This window comes from Cynara cardunculus, assembly GCF_001531365.2.
Source record: "Cynara cardunculus var. scolymus isolate 2C chromosome LG 13, CcrdV1, whole genome shotgun sequence".
NCBI lineage: Eukaryota > Viridiplantae > Streptophyta > Magnoliopsida > Asterales > Asteraceae > Cynara > Cynara cardunculus.
Window position 1 is genome coordinate 38,023,946 of NC_037540.1, and position 22,257 is coordinate 38,046,202.

Genomic DNA, 22,257 nt, shown 5'->3' on the forward strand with positions numbered 1-22,257 from the left:
CACCTCTTAAAAAACAAACGCCACCTAAGTAAATAATAGCATTAAATTTTATCGACAAGCACTTACTGAGCAAGTGTTTGGTAAACGGCCCCTTAGTCTTATAATTACCAGTGACAAGAACTAAAACCGTTATTTGGAGATTCCATGTATTTTCTCACTTTTTTTAATATAAAACAACAATTTCATGAATGATTTAATTCGGTACTATTGAAAATTTTAGGCCAAGGATTTATTCCTCTTCTAAGTTTGTCAAAAAATTGAGGCAGGTATTCAAGAATGGTCACGAAAACAAGTCCATAGTCACAACTATCGTGTTCCCGAACCATATCGAGATCAGGTTTTTATACGCAATTTTAAGTTTCTCGTGTTTTTTCGCAGAAAAAAATACATGCACCAAGATTTTTGACATAATGACAGGTTGTGGTAGTGATCGGAAACGGGCCTAGCGCATTTGATATATCTCGAGAAATCGCAACCGTTGCCAAAGAGGTTCATCTATCTTCGAGATCTTCGAACGTCAAGGCCTCGAGCTTGGATGGATATGAAAATATGTGGCAACATTTAAAGGTATACGTATTTGAGTCGATTCTTAACATAAATGGATACGAATCTATTTGAAATGTAATCATTTTCAAATACACGACATTGTTAACAGATCAATCGTGTTTTTGGTGACGGACGAGTCATGTTCCAAGAGGGACAGTCTATAGAAGCAGATATTATCTTACATTGCACCGGGTATGAATTTCCGACACTCTATTCCTGCGAAACTGTTATTTTATTATTTAAAATTTCTAGGAAAATCTGTTAATTATCACCAGGGTTGGACTGGTATCTGCTGGTCATGCTTAAAGCATATGAGACATAAGGTCGAATACATATCATGGCATACATGATACATCCAATTTCAGAAGCCTAGGTGTAATACCCCCAAACACCACATTTGCATAGAACACATATTTCATTACATAGAAACATGGATTACATCAAAACGTCTCACTAGTACAAGGATTACTATATGTACAAAATTTACATATAAAATTTCCAAAACAAATCCTGTACTACTACATGTAATATAACATATATCTTCAAAATCAGGAAACAGATTAGGAAAATAATCACATTTTCCCTTTCCCTTTATTATCCCCGGACCCCGCTATTCTTGCATTGCAATATTTTAAAACAGAAAATGAGGGTTAGACCGGACGGTCTAGTGAGTAAATCCCTTCTTTGCAAATGCAGGGTGATGAACACCAAAATATGATAATGTAATTTTGCTTAGAAATATACTGCAATACAGTTAAATGATGCAGTTCACAACATCATGCGAAAAGAAGTATATCCAATAACCTCACTTCTAAATAGTATCTCTGATTTGACATTCAACCCTTCCAATATGAAACAAATATTGTAACCAAAACTTCTTAAATCAATAAACCAATTCTTTGACAAATATAAACAGAAAAGATTTAAGGCAATACTTGCCTGATATGATAAATCATTTTCCCCTTCTCAATAACATCTAGATTATTACTTCTAAATAGGAATAATATCTTTAATTCATCAGGTCACAAAGAAATGATGATTCAAAGTTATTAAATCCAATTTAGTAATAATAATAAGAGTTATAATAATATTCACATATGATAATGCCACCATTATTCCAAGTACACCTCTCCTTGATATGTCACCCTTATTTCTCCATTAAAACATGGTTACTTATCAGAACAGACATAAGTCACCACGTCTGAAAGTACCAATTCCTAGTTCCAAGCCAGAACAGACAAAAGTTACCACGTCTGGGGGAACTACTATTTAAAACAGTGTTTCATACCAAAACAGACTTACGTCACCACGCTTGGTAGAAACAATTTACAAAATCCACTTCCATACCAAAACAGACTTACATCACCACGCTTGGTAGGAAGGTTTCCCAAAATATAGTTTCATACCAAAACAGACTTACGTCACCATGCTTGGTAGAAACATATCTTTTTTTTTAAAAGACATAAAATAACCATTTTATGATCCATAACTAAATAAACATTAAAATTATATAAATAAATAAATAAAACTTATAAAATTTTCAAACATGAAATTATCCGGACAAGTTATCCGGATATAAAGTCCGGACAACTTATCCCTCTTTGTCCGATTTATACTTAAAATAAACTCTAACATATTTGTCCGGATAACAAATCCGGTCAATACCCTGCATAAAGCTTGAACGATTAAATACTTATAAATAAAATCATCTTTGTCCGGATAACAAGTCCGGACAACACTTCGTCCACCCTTTGTCCGATTTAAAACAATCCGGACAACACGTTATTCACCCTTTGTCCGACTTAACACTAATCCGGTCACTCTTGTCCGATTTAACACTAATCCGGTCACTCTTGTCCGGTTTAACACTAATCCGGTCACTCTTTGTCCGGATAAAACTTTAAACACAATATATGGTTTTTGATTCAAATAATAAATAACATTCAACTAAAAACCATTATAAATTTTTATGCCAAAAAGATTTAGAAACCACTCACCTTAACAAGCCGTTTGAAATCAAACACTTGAAATCAACCCTTTTGAAATCTGATCAACTCTTCCTCTTAAAACACACAACTTTCTTTCTCAAAAAAAAAAAAAAATAACCAGAAGAAAGAAGTGGGAGAGGGAGGGGCTTCACCCCCTTTATATACTCTCCAAAATTATGCATCCTACACATTCTCATGCACACATACACATCCACCTCATGCATCCTACACATCCACCTCATGCATCCTACACATCCACCTCATGCACATATACATACTTCATGCACATATGATTATATAAATATATACATACCCATATCAAGCACATATATAATGTATACACACACCACACACACACACACACACATATATATATATATATATATTAAACACACACACACACATATATATATATATTTACATTATGCATATATCCCTATGCATAAAAATACACATACTCACATCTTAAATTTACGTAAACACGTATCCACATAAACAATTAATTCACATAATGAATACTTTGGTTGATAACCTGGACTCAGTTATCACACTAGGGAATTGTACTCTTTCATTCTCAATCGTCAAATGTTATTTTAATTTGTTTCGGCATGTGGTAGGTACAAGTACCATTTCCCGTTTCTAAGAAAAACCGGTGTCGTACATGTGGACGACAATCGCGTTGGACCGCTTTACAAGCACGTGTTCCCTCCACAACTCGCACCTAGACTCGCTTTCGTTGGATTAGCCTACAGTATGTCGTTCATTAGATCGTTAATTTGTTCATTATTTCATTTTACGAATCTAGGATATATATATATATATATATATATCTTATGTTATTTGTCGTTCTTACTATCATTATGCAGGTCAAGGCGTCTTGTTTCGAATGTTTGAGTTGCAAGCGAAGTGGATAGCGCTTGCATTATCCGGCAAGATATTGTTGCCGTCAAAAGACGAGATGTTGATCGATGTTCACAAACATTATCAAGAAATGGAGGAAAACGGGATCCCAAAGCACTACACTCATTCGCTAAATTTTCAGGTTTTCGTATAAATCCTTACTGTTATTGCATGATTTCTAGAGATGCACAAGGCCCAAGTCTTTTAAAAAAGTTGGGCTTTTTCGATCCCTTTTGGGCTGGACCGAGCTTTGACCAGGCCTTAGGAAAAAAAAATACTTGGCCTTAGTGAGGGCCAAAAACCGGTCCCGGGCCAGGCTCAACTGGTCCCAAGTTTTTTCATAACTGGTTCCGTCGAAAATGGTAAAATTGGTCAAGGTTCTTCACAACCGGTCCTTGCCTGCCGGTCCAGGTTCCAATGGGTCCTGCCCATTAAAAAAGATATTTTATTTAATTTTTTTTAATGATATATATTTTTAATACATTATAAAATTTGTAATTAGGTCACTCAAATACACTTTAAAAATACGTTTTATTGTAATTAAAATTACATTGTCTTTCAAAAATTTATTATAAATACATTTATTATACATACATTTCGGGCCGGGCCGGGCCGGTCCATAACCGGTCCCACAAAAAATCCGACAAAATCCATAACCGGCGTTCCCATAACCGGTCCTCCATCGGTCCCGGGCCGGGCCGGTTTGGCAATCACTAGCCTACTTGGGTTTTTTTGGTCTAGCATGGGCTCGGGCTTATTAGGACTGGACTTTTTGGGACATGGTTCTTATGCATGAAACAAACTACGTTTTTCTAACTTCAAAATCGATTGTTTTGATGACAGTTTGAATACGTCGAATGGTTAGCTGCTCAGGTAGGATGTGAAGTTGATGATCGGCTTAAACAGATCAGCAAGAACGTTCGTGAACACTTTATTTCTCGTCTTAATGGCTCCCGTGATACGTTTGTTTTATAATCTTCATAATTTTGGTTTATAGCGTGATTAGTGATAGATAATCTGAGGTATATCGAAGGCAAAATAAGAACACAAATCATTGTATCAGTAGTATATGTATGCATCGAATCATATAATTTGAATGGCTACTCGCAATAATAAAGTCGGATTTTTGGACGGTGATGAATCCAAGAAGTCAGAGGTAGAGCTAGGGACTAGGGGTGTTAAAAAAACCAAAGTCGAATAACCATCTGAATCGAATGAGGTTCAAGTTAAACAGATTCGTGTTATTTGTGAATCCTATCAAAAACGCCTTTAACGGCAACAAAGAACACATAATCGGTCAAAAATAACAAGCATTGCAAAAGGAAAATTGTCATCGAAAATTCGAAATCATCGGTATGTTTTTACTTGTGCTGTTTTTGGACCTCTCAACTTGGCAATGGTACAAACCTTAAACATAATCTACTACTTTTTTAGCTTATGTTACAATACCCATTTCCAGCAACTTACCATCTTTTTCTTAAACCTTCACCATCTTTATTTCTTCATGAAATTTGATAGAATTGGAATTCATCGAATGAATTGGAATGGAATTTAAAGGAATTGGGTGGAGGATGGGGGCGACGACAATAGTGGTGTGGGGTTAGGGGTGGGACATGATGAACAATAGTAGCATGGTCGTGGTGGGTGGTGATGGAATTTAGTTCCTTCCATTATGCCAAGCAATGATAAATTCACTAATTTGTAGAATTCAATAAAATTTGAAAGATTTCATCCATTTCAAGAAATGAACCAAACAAAGGAATTAGAATTTGGTCAAAGAAATTTGTTATTTCAATTCCATCAAATTCTTTTGAATTCCATGAACCAAATGACACTCTCATCCCCCAAGAGTCATCGAGGAGAAAAGGGGTCAACATACATATCGAGTATAAATGGTCTCGGCTTTTAGTGACGACCGTAGCTGTCGGGATCTCAAGAACCGCCTTTATCATGGTTGTGATTTTAGTCATCGATAAAGTCGGGCAAAAGCCATTATTATACGTGAGCACCATCGGAATGACATTTTGTTTGTTCGGTTTGGGCAATCGTTTTATCGTTGTTTAACAAAGAGTTCATCGGGGTGGCGTTGGTGATTCTGTTGGTTTGTGCAAATGTGGCTTTTTTTTTGGTTGGCAACGGACTGATCTGTGTGGTTTTGACATCAGTGAGGCTACGAGCACAAGGGTTCGCATTAGGAGCGGTCGGGAATCGGGTGTGTAGCGGAATCGTTGCAATGTCGTTTCTTTCCATTTCTCGTGCCATTTCGATGGCCGGAACATTCTTCATTATTCATTAGACCCAAGTATGTCACACAAAATCGAAACAGAATACATTGTTTTTCAGATGTAAACCAGATACTTTGAGATGCACATCTAAGGTACCAAAAGGAAGGTTTTGGAAGTATGTTAGACAAAATAGGAATCAAATCAAAATGCATCATATTTCAAATGTAAGCCGAAGTACCTAAATGTTTGAGATATCACATCTAAGGTACCAAAACGAAGCTTTTAAAAATACGTTTCCGTAAAATAGGAATCAGACCAAAGTACGTTGCATTTTTAGATGTAAACTAGGTACCTAAATGTTTGAGATGTCAAATCGAGGTACCAAAACTAATGTTTTGGAAGTACGTATACAAAATAAAAATCAGAACAAAGTACATTGCATCTATACTAGGTACCTAAATGTCAAAGATGTCAATTCAAAAGTACCAAAATGAAGCTTTTAAAATTACGTTATACAAAATAGGAATAAGACTAAAGTACGTTGTATTTTTCATGCAATTTTCCATTATATGGACACCAAATAAAAGCAATGAACTCATTATTATCGTTAGACACAAGTTTACAACAGAAGCTCGTAAAAGTTTTACCATTCCGTCCTCACGGATAGATAGAAACATTTTCAAAGTTCATGAGCAGGGAATCTAGCATTAGCAGGATCCGTCATATCGAAAAAGAGATGCACCATACCTCCAATTCCTTCAAACAAAGAGTAGGGAGTGTCACCTCCATGCATCTGGCCTTCGGATATGAGCTTGTGGCCCCGATCAAGTAAAAAACAAGCAAACGCCTTGGCCTTGTGTAAGAACTCAACGTTACCCGTCATTCGATAAAGTGAGAGGAAGACGTACGCATTCCCGCTGATACCATGACAGATACCAACCTTCTTCARTAAGCCACGCTTCCACACAACTTCAGCTGCATCCTCTKCYGCTTCTAGAAATTCTTTATCCTCAAACACSTGATCATCACAAAAGTGTCATTGGCCCACYGGCCATGGGTACCCAAGTTACTGGCAGAGCTCAGCCTCACCAAATGTGATGAGTGTGCGTAAGTATTTGTCTTATATAAATATTATATACTTAAAAAAACAAAAACCCGATCATCCATTACATTTCAGGTTGCAAGATTACCCAACAGGACAACTAGCAAATTAAAGCTAGGTTATCGGGCTCCTCCTCATAAGTCGTAGGTTTGAGTCTTCTCAGGACTACTGAGGATTTCCCGGACTGTTATCTTCAGGGCCCAATGGGGATTAGTTGAGATGCGTGTAAGCTAGCCTAGATACCAACGGTTACTCAAAAAAAGGAGAACTTTCTTTGCATCTTAAAAACAGGTTGTTTCCATGACTCAAACTTGTGACCTTTTGTCGCACATGCCCACCTCACTTTTTGTAAAATACCAAACCGAATAAACCTAGTATATCCCACTTGAAAGTAGGGTCTGGTCCATCCACCCCCCCCCCCCCCCAACAAAAAAAAAAGAAGGTAAAGCGACTGTTTCCGGTAAAACCCCCGGCTATTTGCATATGAACTCTTTTACTGAGACACGAGTTGCAGAAAAATAGAGTTAGGAGGAAAGGACTTTTTACCTCAGCTGCTTTGACTAGTGTGAGGGCCACTCCAGGTGCACCGTGACACCAATACACAAGATCATCGTTTCTCTTATCTTCTTCCCGTGGGTAGTTTCCACTAGGAAAACGATTGTTGATCATGTACTTGAGTGTTTCCTTCACATCCGCAAGCACATCAGGCGCAAGTTCAAAATTCATGAGGACATACAAAATCCCAGCTAACCCATGGGCAGCACCCCAATACCTCTCACCATTATACTCAAACATCAAAGGGCATCTTGCAGTGGCACCCAATTTTCTCCCATTTTCGACGATCTTATCCACAACTGCACTCTGTTCCATTTTGTCATTCTTTATCCACTTCTAAGAGCATCCACAATGGAGCTTTTTGGAGAGCTTTTTGAGCACCTAAGCTTATGGAAAAGTCCCTTGGCAAACGCCCTGACAAGCTCTCAAAAAGTTTGCTTCTCGCTTGTGGGTGGACCTTTTTCTGGTAACAGCTCCAATGAAAAAGTTCACCATTGTGGATGCTCTAAGTACTCGAGATACATAAATAAAAATAAAGTCATGTGAGAACCCTTACGGAATGGGTAGACGGAATTATTCCATCGCCTAAATTCTTGTTAAGAAAGAGACATGCCCATAAGTATCCAGCTCTCCCACGAATAATTTCATCTGGACAATCTTCACTTACCTCGATCTGTTACCAAACCCAAACAAACCCCACAAACATTGAAGTTACATATATGATTACCATTTGGAAATTTGAATTAGATGTATCAAATCAAATCAAATCAAACCAAACCAAACCAAACCAAACCAGCACAGTACATCCCACCCGAAGGTGGGTTCTGGGAAAATAAGGAAAAAGGTAACCATCGTAAGGAAAAACTGAAACTGAAATTATATATCACCTCTTTAAATTGGGTCAAATAGTAATCAACCATCTGCTTATTGCCTTGGCGCTTTGCCACAACAGCACCAAGAGCGCAAACTCCGGCACGCCCCACTAAAAAAGTCACAACCCTACAAAGTATCTCCGTGAACATCACATAACCAATTCAGCTTCTACTCCTTTAATACTTTCTTGATTCCAAAAAAGTGTGGTACATATTGCAACAAGATCAGCTTAATAGAACGTCAAATATGCCTTAAATGTCCTGGACTTAAGTTGATAGGACCAAACAATTATACATCGTATATAAAATTATGAAAATAAGTGTGCAAGACGCTTACGATTTTAGGACTTTAAATTAAGTGTTCTATACATGACACTTTTGTGCAGTGTCGTATGAACACTTTTTTGCAAGACATTTGTTTTTTATTTTAAAATATCCTTAAAAATTTGTAGCATATATTAGGTCCTATAGTTGATGTTACTTGGATATTCAGACATATAAAGCCGATTTTGTGGCATTTTTAATCCTAGACTACTAACTGTCATGGTTTCCTAATAGACCTATTAATAACATTAATGGATCATAATCAGGGTAAAATGGGGAGAAAAACATCCACCCATTCAAGTAGAAAGAAAACCTGGAACTGGAAGAAGCAGAGTCACAAGCTTTTATGATTTCAGAACAGAGATCAAGATCGTTTTTGTTGCCAGTAATTTGATAGGATTTCAACAGCAAGAAAGCAGTTCCAAGAGTGCCTCGATATAGGGAAAAGTCTTGAACTTTTTGCCCTGTAATTCCCCATGTCTCCACCACTATCTGTGAGACATTTTCACAAACACCTCATCAGCATACCAGTTGCACACATCGTTCATCAATAATTTAGAATGCCAATTACACCCAACATAATAGTAATCAAACACCCAACGAATTCAACCAAAGAAGTTCCAAATTACTCCTAAAATTATAAACTGGAACGCACAGTTACACATAACATAACGAGAGATGGAGAGAAGGGTAATACAGTTTCTTTGAGATCCAAGGCAGCTCGTTTGAGTTTCTCGGAGAGAGTGGGGTATGGCGTAGAAAGAAGCTTCAACAAAGAATCTTCTTCCTTTTCTTCTTGTGCTTCAATTCCTGTTACCGTTGCCTTCTCCTCTACAAAATCTGACATGAAATTCTCAAAGTATCGATCTGTCATTTTCCGGCGATGATGGTTTAAAAAGTCAGACGGGGAGTGTTATGAAGGAGAAAAGATAGCAGCCACCGATTGACCTTGTCTCTCAAATCGTCAACGATGAGACACGCGTCCGCCATTGAAGCTGCGTTGCAGTAAACGTGGCAAGCTTCTTTGTCAAAGATACTGTCCAATTCAAACAATTTTGGTTTGATTTATTTTCGGATAATCCGATTCAGCCAAACCCGGCCCAATTAACCCTAAATTTTATCCGGTTCCAAGATTTTTCAAAACTAACAACCCGATAATCGCCCCATTCCCGGTTTCTATATTCAGGGATACCCCATCCCGGTAAGTACGGTGATTCCTCGATCAAATCAGGTTTAGATACCAATTCTACTGTCGAGTACGGATTCTTTTAACCAATTGTAGTTTCAATCCATGTAACAAATTCAAGTAATGATCCATTAAGTGCCGTTTTTTAGCGGATTGGTCATAACTTTTCCATAACATGTTGGGCCTGGTCCTATAATAGTACTCTAGTACGTATATTGATGCTGAGGCCTAACCTATCCTTGTTCAGAACGGTCACTCGTAACCGATTAAGGGTGGCCATCTTTTTTTACATGTAATTGGAGTTTACCTTGGCTAAGTACAAGAAGACAAAAAGGGAAATCGCCACCCATGAACCAAAGGCAGTGTAGAGTCAGGGACGAACCTATAAATTTTTTCAAACGGTGGCACCATTTGACCATAAGAAAAAATATATAGGGAAATTTTTTCAAACGGTGACACCATTTGACTAAGAAAATGATACTAATAGGATTCGAACTTAGGTCTGGGATGGAATAAAAGCCTTGCAAACCAACTCTTATCAAATAAAACTTGTTCTCATTGTAGTTTCAAAATACATATGGTGACACACAACAAATTAATACAGTTGCATCGTTCACGAACCTAAATTTTTTACTCTTCGGCGGAGAAATAATACGGTGGCACGTACCACCTATACCATATAGCTGGGTCTGTCCCTATGTAAGGTAGAGACTAAATTTTAGATTGAAAATTAATTAAAATAGCTATTTTCAAACTTTGAATTCATCTTTTAGCCATTTCCCTCCCAATATGACAAAAATGTCACTACCTCTGCAATAGCAACTCTTCAACTTAGGTAGGGGCTTGAACTCAGTACTTAAACAAGCACCCAACTTGAACTCAGTACTTCCAAAAATTTTGAGCTCGAGTCAAGCTCTAGCCTGGTATTTTTTTCGAGCCGTAACACCCGAATTTCAACCCTACTTTGAGCGATTGATAATACTTTTTAAAGGGACACTTGCCTAAACGAGCTTCTGTCTCCGTATATTGATTAATTTCTTTCATGCCATTTTTTATATTATCTGAGCACTGAATTTTGAAGCAACTTATAATCCTAATTCTTCTGAAGATGCTTATTGATCACATCTATGCTAATTGGTTGTGACGGTTTTTTACTTAATTATGTCATCCAAGCAAACATAGATTGCTTTCTAGTAGTTGAATCGAATCTTATAGCCTCTTTAGATTATGAGATTTCTATATTCTTTTGTGTTAGGATGAGTGTTTGGAATGTCATCAGACTTTTACCGGTGGCTTATGTTGTGGATATTTGGATTAAGGTGTAATTTCTTAGTAAAGTTGTAGCATCAGTTATTATGCATCTTGCATTACAGTGTTTTGTAATCTTTACGAACATATTTGAATGCTTGTAATCCTTTGGTAGTTTCTTCTTCATTACTTTTCTTATGTTGGTGTAGTTACATAATTATAAGCATACAACTTTGGGTCTAATCTTATTCATGTTCAAATTCAATGCATTGTAGAGAGACGACCACCCTATTCGAAAATTCTGGTTCTTCCCCTGCATAAGAGTAATTTATATGGATTAAGTTGTCTGTATTGATAAAGTTAACACTGATAACAGATAAATTATTTTTCAATTATTATATTAAATAAATAGTCTGAATAACAAAAATGACTATATTACCCATTATCATTTTTTTGTGTTTTTGCCCCTAAATCTTGGTGATCAAATTGATAAAAAAAACAATGAATATTTAAAATTGATCAACCAACAATTACAGTAAATCCTTAAATTACTACTAAATTATCATGAAATGTTTAATTATACGATCAAAAACATGTTTCCTGCCTCTTATATATTATTTTGATGATCAAAATTTTCAGAAAAAAAAAATACTACAAATTAAAAATGGTTCATCAAATTTTCAATATTATTAAATCTCTCTAGAAAATCGAGATTTAGGATTAAAAATTTATGATGCATTTAGTAATCGAGATTTAAGATTTATACATCATAATGACTTTTTAACTAAAAACGATCAGATTTCAAAATTCATAGTAGTGGATTCAAGAAAAATTTCATAAATTATGAGCAACTAGGGAGCTTGTAATAGATAATTTGGAGCTTCATATCTTGAAAAAATCGATGGTGAAAAAGGCAGATTTCATCGAGATTTACCCATTGCTTTCTTCCTTTTTAACTCAAGGGGGGGGGGGGGGGGTCCCATTTTAATGGATAACGGAAAAAGTGGAGGAATCAGGGAACATATTGATGAAGCAGGGGAGTAGATACAGAAGCAGAGGTATGAAGAAGATGAATCGCTGAAAGAGTATCTTCAGAGGATTTTTCCTTGTAGATGTTGTTGTTTAATGTGATAAGGGAAGATGTGGAATAAATATGGCTCAATGCAAATGACACATTTATTTTGGCTAAGTGATTAAGCACTTGGCTGGGTGATTAAGCCACAACCGAACAACCTCTTAGGCTCTTAACCGTTAAAAAACTTGTTGCTCATCAATTATCAACAATGTCTTAGAAAAATGTTGATTTTTTGTTAACCATGAGTGTCGGGACATTTTGCACGCATGATGTGTCTCAACTAATCCCCAAGGTGTCGGAGCACAGTAAGGAAAATCCTCAGTGGCCTTGTTGATCGAGACTTCGAGATACTGTTTGGTGTAAGTGTGCATATCTGAAATTATTTTAAAGAATCATTAAGATGTATTTTTTGGTAAAAGAGAAATTGGAATAGATGTTTTTACAAAATAGCTGAGAGTTCTAAAAAACTGACTTAGGGGACGTTTACTAAACACTTACTTGGTAAGTGCTTACCGGATAAATTTCCTCATCGGATGAACATGAGAAGGGCTAAGAATCTTACAGGGTAAAAGCGATGAGAAGGATGAAGAGTGTTACCCGGTAAGTGAGGATGAAGACTCTTACACAGGTAAGCGCTTACCTAGTAAATTGTTGCATTCGATATGTTTTGATATACTAAAACCTTACGGATCAACATAAATCATAATGTTAACTCCTATCTATAAGTGTTTACCGGGTAAGCAATTGGGTAAACGATTCCTTAGTAAATTTGTGAAATTTACTTTTTTCAGATTGCTCAGTCATTTTTGGTCATATCCTAGACAAACCTCGGCTGAAAAGCAGATATTGCAAAGCTTTGCGAAGCCATTTGCAAAACTACCGACTATTTTATGATATTGTTTTGAGAAACAACTATTTCTATAAATAATTTTTTTTCCCAAAAAACGTTGAGTTTGGTGATTTTCAATACTTTTACCATATTAACATTCCATCCCTTCAAGCTTTGATGATTGACAAAATAGGCTACTAACTACTTCAGTTTTGTGTAAACAATAGTTTTCAATGAATATTATATAATATATTAGGGGTGTTTGCGGTCCGGTTTGGGCGGTTTAACCTCTCAGACCACAAACCAAACCGTAAGAGTGGTTTATAAAATTTTCAAACCGAGCGGTTTGACATCAAGTGCCCAGACCACGAAAATGCGGTCCGGTTTAGGCGGTTTGGGCCTTTAATGGACTTTAAATATTAAATTAAATATCCATTTTAACAAAACAAAATATCCATTTAAATAAATGTAATAATTAAACATTTTTTGAGTCCAAAATCCAAACAATCCAAAGTGTACACAAATAAATATATAATACATAACAAATTAACAAAGTCATAATTTCACTGTGAGTATTGAGTAATAAAATCCACGACTTTACAACCTTCAATTCTTAACTAAACAAAATAGAAGACAAATCTTAGCTGGTTGAATCACTTGGTTCATGCCTTGATGATGTGCGCCGAAATCAAACCATGAATTAGGAAAGATCGATAGATTGGTAGAGTTCTTGAGGGATTTCAAAATTTGGAGACCGTCAATGTCAAATGTGTTGATATGTTTATTGCTTTAGGGGTTTTAGGCGGCGAATCATTTGGATTTGATTATATTAGATGTTAGGTTTTATGTTGGGTTTATGGATATATTTGGATCATAGCCCATGAGTTAAAAAAGTTGAGATTGGTAATACTAAAATAAATAAATAAATAAATAAATATGTATTTGGCGGTCGGTTTGGTCCAAACCGCCTAAAAAAAGTTCCAGACCACAAACCAGACCGGATCGCCCGGTTTTGCTATATTCCAAACCAGACCAAACCACCAGACCGCTAAAACTGCCAAAAACGGTCTGGTTTGACTTGGTTCGGCCAGTTTGGACGGTCCAACGGTTTTTTTGAACACCCCTATAACATATATCAAAAGTTTTGCAAGTAAATACAGGGAATCAAAATATGTCTGGTAAAAAAATGCTTACATCAAATTAGTCTGTAAAGCATGCTACAACTAAACATGAAGATCAGGTATCAGGCAAGAATATTTACGAAAATAAAATCGTTGGAAATTTCTAAATGATAAGCACAAGTGATCAGAATTATTCATTTTAGTATTTTAATTAGATACAATCTTCATGAAACTGATATTTCATCGGAAAGCAAAGTCTACGTTAACTATGCTTGTACAATAGAAGGAAAAAAATTAAGTTGATATGATTTTCAAAAATGAACGTTGCATTTATGGATTCAACAAGTTAGAGAAGTTGTTTACCATTCTGGTGAAAGCTACAACAAAATCTATAGAAGGCTATTTTTGTACGATTTCATGTGGATTTCCGCATTGACCTTTTCTATTAACTATGCAGTTTTCACATGGTCAAAAGTGGAATTTTTGGAAACGTGCACATGGATTCACGCAGACTTCATATTAGTTTTGGCGTAATTCAAATTTACTTATTTTAATACATAATTGCAATACTTTATGAGGTTTTTGAGAGCTAACCAACCAACCTCACATGTGATAGCAATAATGTAAAATACTCGTTACTTCAAGAATAAATGACTAATTACTTGAGCTTCCATGATTTTGAAAGTACGTGATTTACATTAATATGAGTTATCTACTTGTGTATTAATCTTCTGATTAACACTTATGAAGAGCAAAGATTGTTAAGCTTTTTAGTGTACAATAATAAGTATCTGATGATGGATTTGGATCTCAAGAACGCTCAGATAAAATGGAGTAGGCAACATACTGAACCATTCTATATTTCAGTAATTGCATCTCTTATATTTTCTACTTTATGTTAAATCTTGCATTTGTGAATGAAGTTCTGTTGCAAACAGAAATTTGTGTCAAGCAATGATTCGTTGCACTCCATTATAGGTGGTCCAACAAACATTTAGAAAAATGACATCTAACATGAGGATAACTTACTGGTCCTACTACCATATGCTGCTATCTATGATACATTATTTGTCTGTTAGTTCACAACGGTAACTTTGGATACGATCTCGTCACCATATATGGCATCCTTGGTAATCAGATATGTGATTTTCCCTTTTGTTTTTAAATAGACAGGTAAAGATTTGATTTTTGAATATGTTATAAAGTCGATGCCTACTGTGTTTTGAATATTAGGGTTCCAAACTCAAATCTTCCTCTCTTTTTTTGGGATTTGGCTTTAAATTTTAACAAATCAAAATAAAAAACTCAAGTACATGAAAAAGAATTCTAAAATCGGCAATCGTGATATTATTTTTGCATTTCATGTGTAATTATTTTTCATGTATGTATAATAAAATTATAGTTGAAAGATTTTAATATCTACGTCGGATATTAAAACTAAAGTATGTGACTTTAAAACTCGCATACAAATCATTAGATCATTTAAAAAAACAAAAAGCAAAATCAAACCGACCTCTCCCATTCTGCATTGTCACCCCTCGCACTACCATCCTCCTTTTCTCTGGCTACCACCTCTTCTCCAACTATTCCTCTTTGTTCCCCCTCCGACGAACTCCATCTCCAATGAAGCCCAGCACTCTCGGCCCAGATCAAACAACGAGCACATTATCAAGACTTAGAAAACACAACTAAAAGAGATTTTTTTTTATTAACCTGGATATTCAACCTGCTATGCGAGCTGACTAATCTCAGAGCGACCACCTGCTTTGCAGATAGCCCGGAGTCACCGTATTTAAACCTCCGTAGCCACAAAAAGATTTTTATTCCTCCTTGGATTTGAACCTGGGACCTCCTTGTAATTTTGACCTTTGCAGTCAAACTCAAACCAATCAAGCACCACATTTGTAGTTAAGAGAAAAGTTTTTAATGTTATAATGTTTGGCGTTTAAACTTGCCAACCTCAAAAGCATCTTTGACAGCCCTTCCAACAAACCCATGTTCGACCCTCTCGCATTGTATGTCGCAACATATGTCTAAGACCAATATGATGTTCATCGAACCCACTTTTCCAATTTTAGGTTAAAAAAAACTATATTTAAAACACATTATAAAAAGGATAAAATCATCAAAATGCCCCTCGATTTTGACGACTATTAGGGATAGGGGTGAACTATGTAAGCAAATTTAAAAAATGAGAAGTGTCGTGCAACTTCCAAATTTAAGTGGAAATTGATAAGAGTTTTCAAAACCCGAAGGATGACTTATGTAATTTGCATATTATTAATCTATATACCTAATAAATAATAATATAAAGTTAATTAATTTATAACATCTACATCTATATACCTAATAAATAAGTAACTTTGGGGACACTTGTCATGTTTCTGTGCGGCGGTTATTGATTTTCCCCGCCTAAACATGTATCTAGAAACAATTTTCACTTACGGGTACTCGATTTTGAAGCCACTACCTCTAATAATCCTGAAGATTTATTTCCTTTTTCCATTCCCGAACCCATCAACGATTTACCACCACAACCCCCTGTGACTCAAACCGTGAGTACAATTCCTAGTGAGGAACTCCCAGTCACTGCCCCTAGTGGGCAGACTGTGAGCACAGACGCATCCTCGGGAAGTATTGTGAGTTCCAGTTCCGAGTCTGCCATTCCTCAACCAGTACCCAAGCCCATATCTGAGGATAGCGATTATGAAGATGAGATGGCACATAACTTGGCCAATGATGATGATGTGGCCGAGGAAGACGAAGAGCAGGAGGAACTTGAGGAGGAAATTCCAGAAGAAGAGGAGCAGGAGGATTTTGAAGAGGACATTCCAGATGATGAAGTTTTTGAGGTCGCCAAGCCCAAACCTTCGAAAAAGAGGAAGGCAGCAGCACGGACAAGGCGACAGCCAGCACCAAAGCCAAAGAAAGAAAAGGTGGTGCCATATCAGGAAAGGTACAATCGGATAAAAAATAATAAAATTCTTTTAGAGCGTGCCTTTGACCCCCGGTTGGTCAATGCTTTTATGGCAATACGACACCATTTGGTCGCCTTGGGATGGGACCGGTTGGTGGTTGCCCCTGTGATAGCCAATGTTTATTTGGTTACTGAATTTTACGCGGCTGTCGGCACCACCTCGAGCATTTCGGTACAAATTCGAGGTAAGAAAGTGGACTGGTCGGGGCCGAAGCTAAATGCGGCCCTTGGACTCACCCCACCGCCGGAGTGCTCCTTTGCCCAAATTATGAATGGTACACATGCAGTTCCCGATGATGAGATCGCTTCCATCCTTACTCTCCCCAATCGAGGATGGTCAAGGGACAACCGGCGACAAATGATTTTCGCCGCCCATCTTAACACGGAAGCAGGCCTTTGGTTTCAATTTCTCCGACACAATTTAATCCCAACTGTGCACGATAGTACTATCTCAAGGGACAGGTGCATCCTTCTTTATTGCATAATGCGCGAATTACCCATCGACCTTGGGCCGATCATACAAGCCTCTATTTTGACCGCCACGCAAAGGACAAATTTCCGCCTGGTCTTTCCGACCCTAATCACCAAACTTTTGGCTAAGGCTAGGGTCCTGACTGTTGATGAGGACTCTATTGTTGAGGGCTCTCCTTTGTTGGGACAAAACACCATTGACCGCCGGCATAGGGCATCTCGGCCCTATGTACAATTCGAGCCTTCTGTCCCGGTTGAGAGAAATTCGGGAGAGCCCGTGGCACCATCCACCGTTCAACCAAATGCGCCACCGGTTGTCCTTCCCTTTTCGGCATTAGACACTTCTTAAAGTCATGGCCTTAACATGTTCCTTAGGTATTTCCGTGTCACTAGGCAAAGTTCCTTGAGGTCTATTCTTGAGATCCGCGGCAAATTGGCCAAGTTGGGTCTCAAAACTCCTCAAGGTTGCATTGGTTTGGTTTATAAAACCTTTAAGTAAAGATTCGAGTGAACCATTACCCTCCGATGCATTTTGTTGCCTAGGTGCATGTGATTGTGAAGATTGTCCACTTTGGTACATGTGATGATTGCCTTGCATGTGATTATTACCTTGCATGTGATGACCACCTTGATTAAATCCCGGGGGATTCGAAGGTCGGTTTTGGACTTGAGTTGCCCCGGGGGGTTGAAGTCCCGGATTTCCGGCCCATGAAAAATTCGGATGGTTTCTCCAATTTGAATTGTACGTTGGAGAAAATAGGCTATTTCTTGTATGGTTTCCAACATAATTTACCAAAACGGGGTTTCCGGGGCAAAACTCATAAGAATGACTTTCACCACAGAAAACACAAGATTCAGTCATGGAAGAGTTAGACATTATGGATTGGACTTGATTCTTTTCCCCATTTAAGTTTAAATTATTTTTAACCAATTAATTAGAGCAACAATTTGGGCATTCAAAGAAGAAATGGCATCTAGCTCATGAATGCCCAAGGCAGATTTAGAAATGACAGCACGAGGGTTAGACCATTCAGTATTATTATTAGAAATTCGTTCCAAAATGTCATACCCCTCGTTGTAGGTTTTTGCTGTAAAAGCACCACCGGCCGTTGCATCAAGAATAATCTTAGCGGCACTAGAAAGTCCATTATAAAATGTTTCTAATTGAATACAATGAGGGATTCCGTGGTTATGACACTTCCTAAGAAGGTCCTTGAATCTCTCTCATGCATCCGATACCGCTTCATCTTCTTCTTGGCGAAACGCCATAATTTCATTTATAATCTTTACATTCCTTGTCGGAGGAAAATATTTCCTTAGAAATTTTTCCGCCAAATCAATCCAAGTAAGGATCGAGTTTGGTGGTTGGGAATTTAGCCATGCTCTAGCTCTATCCTTCAATGTATAAAGGAAAAGCGTCAAGCGTAAGGCCTCTAGAGTAACTCCGGGAATCTTAAAATGATCCGTCATTTCAATAAAAGATTTCAAATGAGAGTGCAGATCTTCCGAAGATAATCCCCCAAACTGACCTATAGCGGAAATCATTTGAAACATAACCGGCTTGGGTTCAAAAGATGTTGCCGTCATTTCGGGCCTACCAATTCCCGAGGCCAATTGACCAAATTCGGGAGTTGCTTAGTCCCGTATGCCTCTATTTTTTTCATCAGCAATATTAACCATGGCTTCCCGAGGAGGTGGATTATCCCCCATGGTACAGTTGGGATTTCACCGATTATTTCTACCTCTTCTTCGTCTCCTAATTGTTCTTTCCAACTCAAGATCAAGAGGTACAAGATCACCGTGTTGTAGCCGTGGCATACAACACAGGAACAGCGAATGAAACAACTGACCAAGGCTCAAATAAAAATCAATATCTCAGGATAAAAATCGTGCCAGTCCCCTGCAGCGGCGCCAAAAACTTGATGTGCTAAAATCGTAAGTGTGCACACAGTGGGCATAAAATCCCCAAAGTGGCGGTGCAAGTGCACGCCGACACTAAGATCGCTTCAAGTAATAAAGTGGTATAGTACCAAGATCGTTTCCACAGGGACCGGACATACTGAGAATCAGAGACTTTCATGAACTTCTTGAACAATGTTTTGGGTTGAGAAAATATTTGAGTTTTGATTGGTGTAAAGCGTTAAAATATGAAATAAACTTTTAATATTAAAATATGGGTATGGGTGTAAGCTTTACTTAAGAATATTACAGAAACGACTTGGTCAGACACCCATAGGATTTCTATAAGAACTCATTTCTCTCGAAAGTGAATTCTTATATATTGTGCCCACAGAGTGCCCATAAAGCGTCCAAATTTATCAATCTTAAACTTGCCGATTTAGCTACTAGATAAAAAGATATCTGGCTCCACTAGTCTGAAGATTTATACTCACAACGTATTGTAGCATAAACTCGACTAATATATGAACAAAAGCTAAAAACATGCAAAACCCGCATCTCTGCGTGAATATTAAAGACTCTCTCGAACCTTTGTGCATCATCTAAGCCGTATTTCAGATCCGCTCATCTCTGGATCAATGATCTAATATTAACACTTCAAAGTGATTAGCTTATCCGCGTTGAGTTTACGTCTCGACTTAAATGACCAAGCTTAAGAATCAATAAAAATGGCAACACCCAAGTGTGCCCTTAAATCCTTAAGCTTGACTCACACCCACACCCAAATGAGTGCTTAGCTCATAATGAAATTAGAAAACATAACAGAAATAGAAGAAGAAGAATACATAAGAAATACTTGAACTGAAAATAAATACTTACTGGTGCCCACAGAGGGCACACAATACAGTGGCGAGAATAAAAGATGAACTACGAAAATTAAATTACAAACTGAAATTAAACTAGTTCTACTGCTACAAAGCTTAAGAGGATGCTCCAAGGTGCTTGACTAAGTTGCTGGTGGAAAAAGTGGATGATTTGCTTGAGAGAATTCTTCAAATATATAGAAGAAAGGTGGGACCCGGGTACTCTTTGTCCAATTGATAATGACCACCCATCACCACAAGTCTACTTCAATCCTTGACCAAGTCACCTCCTCATTGATAGGTTGCAAAAGGTGAAAAGTACTACCATTAAATATGATAGGAAAGCCATTCCATCATAGTAAAAGTAGAAACTCTTCCAAGTCTTTTCATCTCATAACCGGGTCCAATCTTCCATGCAACCAAATATTTAGATTTGAACTTAGCATTAAATTTCAATAATATCCAAGAATATGAATATCATAATTTTGTTCAAATCCAACTAGATGCAAAATTTACCAACAATAATGAGTTTTTTTAGAAAATAATTAAATTCTTAACCTTTCATCACCTCTTAACATATTTTGGACCAAAAATAGTAGATAGGAGCAAAATGGGTACCAAAGATACAATAAAATAAGGGTAAAGAACAACAAATAACTCTCACAAAATGAGAGTTATCAATAGTACATGCAGAGCTTCACTCAAAACACAAAGCCTCTATATAGTACATGCAGAGCTTCACTCTAGACACAGAACCTCTGCATAGTACATGCAGAGGCCTCTGAGTCTCCTACTTCTAAATCTGGAGGCGAAATCGTTGGACGGGTCTCTAAATTTGGAAAAAAGGACTCCAGATTTTGGAACTCTAAAGCGCCAATTACTCTACGAAGGCGGTTATACCATGAATACGTGAAATTAACCGTCCAAAGGGACACATGTTACTTAAATAGACCTATTTGAACCGTAAGTGAAAATTGTGTCTACGTACATGTTTAGGCGGGAAAAATCAATAACCGCGTCATAGAAACATGACACGTGTCCCAAAAGTTATTTATTTATTAGGATTTATATATATATGACTTTTACTAAATAAACTTCACTGATACGTTCTTATCCAATTTTTACATAAAAAATATCTTCCTCAAACTCTCAAGAATCAATGTCAACTGTCATTGAGAAAGTTAGGGTACGTGTTTTTGGTGAAGGTTCGTGTCAATTAGTCAACGACGTGAAATATTATATTCCAAAAATATAAAAAAACGGTTGTTTTATTGTTGATACACTTAACATTTTCAGTTTTAATGAATTGTTTAGCTAGAAAATTAACTTACCAGATTTACAAAATCGTTTTAAGTTAACACATAAATCTCCGTCATATGCTTAGTAAAAATCAGATATATAAAGGATATAACAAAAAATATCAAAATATAAGTCTAATAAGGGTGGCATGCCAGATGGGTCCCTTAAGCACCACGCACCCAACAGTACTTAACCATCAGCCGCCACCGACAAGAATTCGACCGAGCCATCACATCATTAGAAAAAGGTTCTAAGAAGCCATTATGTAGAAATTGTTTTTTAAGGTTATTTTTGTAATTTGAATTATGGAAGGGTTAGTTTAATAAGAACCCAAAAGTAGATTGGAGAATCATGATTTGAAAGTGTGACATTCATTGGGTTATTATACGAACGTGTGCGTTGCACGTGGGCTCCAAAGAAAGATTTGATAAATAATTATGAGGTTATAAAAGATAAAAAGAATATTAGATAATAAAATTTCGAAATCTTATTGGATGGTTGGGATTTTGAAAGATTTGTATATAATAATATTTTAAAATATGTTAAAAAGGTTTGTTTTTCAAATAATAAATTAATGATGAGATGATTTTATGTAACAACCTCAAATCCATACATTGCATATAACACATATTTCATACATAGAATACATGTTTTCCCCACAAAGGWCCATAAKACARGAGTCTATAACGTGAAATACATAACTCAAAAATTCAAAAAGTACATGCTCTTGTATCCTAGCATCTATGCTCCAAAAACATAGCTAATTAAGATCTTCAC

At 36.8% G+C, this 22,257-nt stretch overlaps 2 protein-coding genes across 3 annotated transcripts in view; one reads left to right on the plus strand and one right to left on the minus strand.

The window, feature by feature from the left end:
* The window catches only part of LOC112525878 (flavin-containing monooxygenase FMO GS-OX5-like), a 27,382-nt gene extending 22,831 nt beyond the window's left edge, over window positions 1–4,551 (plus strand). Inside the window, exons 4-7 of the mRNA XM_025136191.1 lie at window positions 656–738; window positions 3,152–3,285; window positions 3,401–3,576; window positions 4,278–4,551. Of these exons, the coding sequence (XP_024991959.1) occupies window positions 656–738; window positions 3,152–3,285; window positions 3,401–3,576; window positions 4,278–4,409 (525 nt within the window). The 3' untranslated portion in view covers window positions 4,410–4,551. The remainder of the gene's footprint in view (window positions 1–655; window positions 739–3,151; window positions 3,286–3,400; window positions 3,577–4,277) is intronic.
* Window positions 4,552–6,180: 1,629 nt separating this feature from the next.
* On the minus strand, window positions 6,181–9,429 carry LOC112524148 (lanC-like protein GCL2). Of its 2 annotated transcripts, XM_025133826.1 has the most exons (7): window positions 9,210–9,429; window positions 8,826–9,004; window positions 8,204–8,315; window positions 7,873–7,989; window positions 7,308–7,622; window positions 6,536–6,677; window positions 6,181–6,415 (listed from the first exon to the last, which is right to left on the minus strand). In XM_025133826.1, the coding sequence occupies exons 1-7, from the start codon at window positions 9,384–9,386 to the stop codon at window positions 6,339–6,341; spliced, it is 1,119 nt and encodes a 372-aa protein (XP_024989594.1). In that variant the 5' UTR covers window positions 9,387–9,429; the 3' UTR covers window positions 6,181–6,338. The 2 variants fall into 2 exon arrangements, with proteins under 2 accessions (XP_024989594.1, XP_024989593.1); XM_025133825.1 differs by having other exon boundaries at window positions 6,181–6,677.
* Window positions 9,430–22,257: the final 12,828 nt, after the last annotated feature.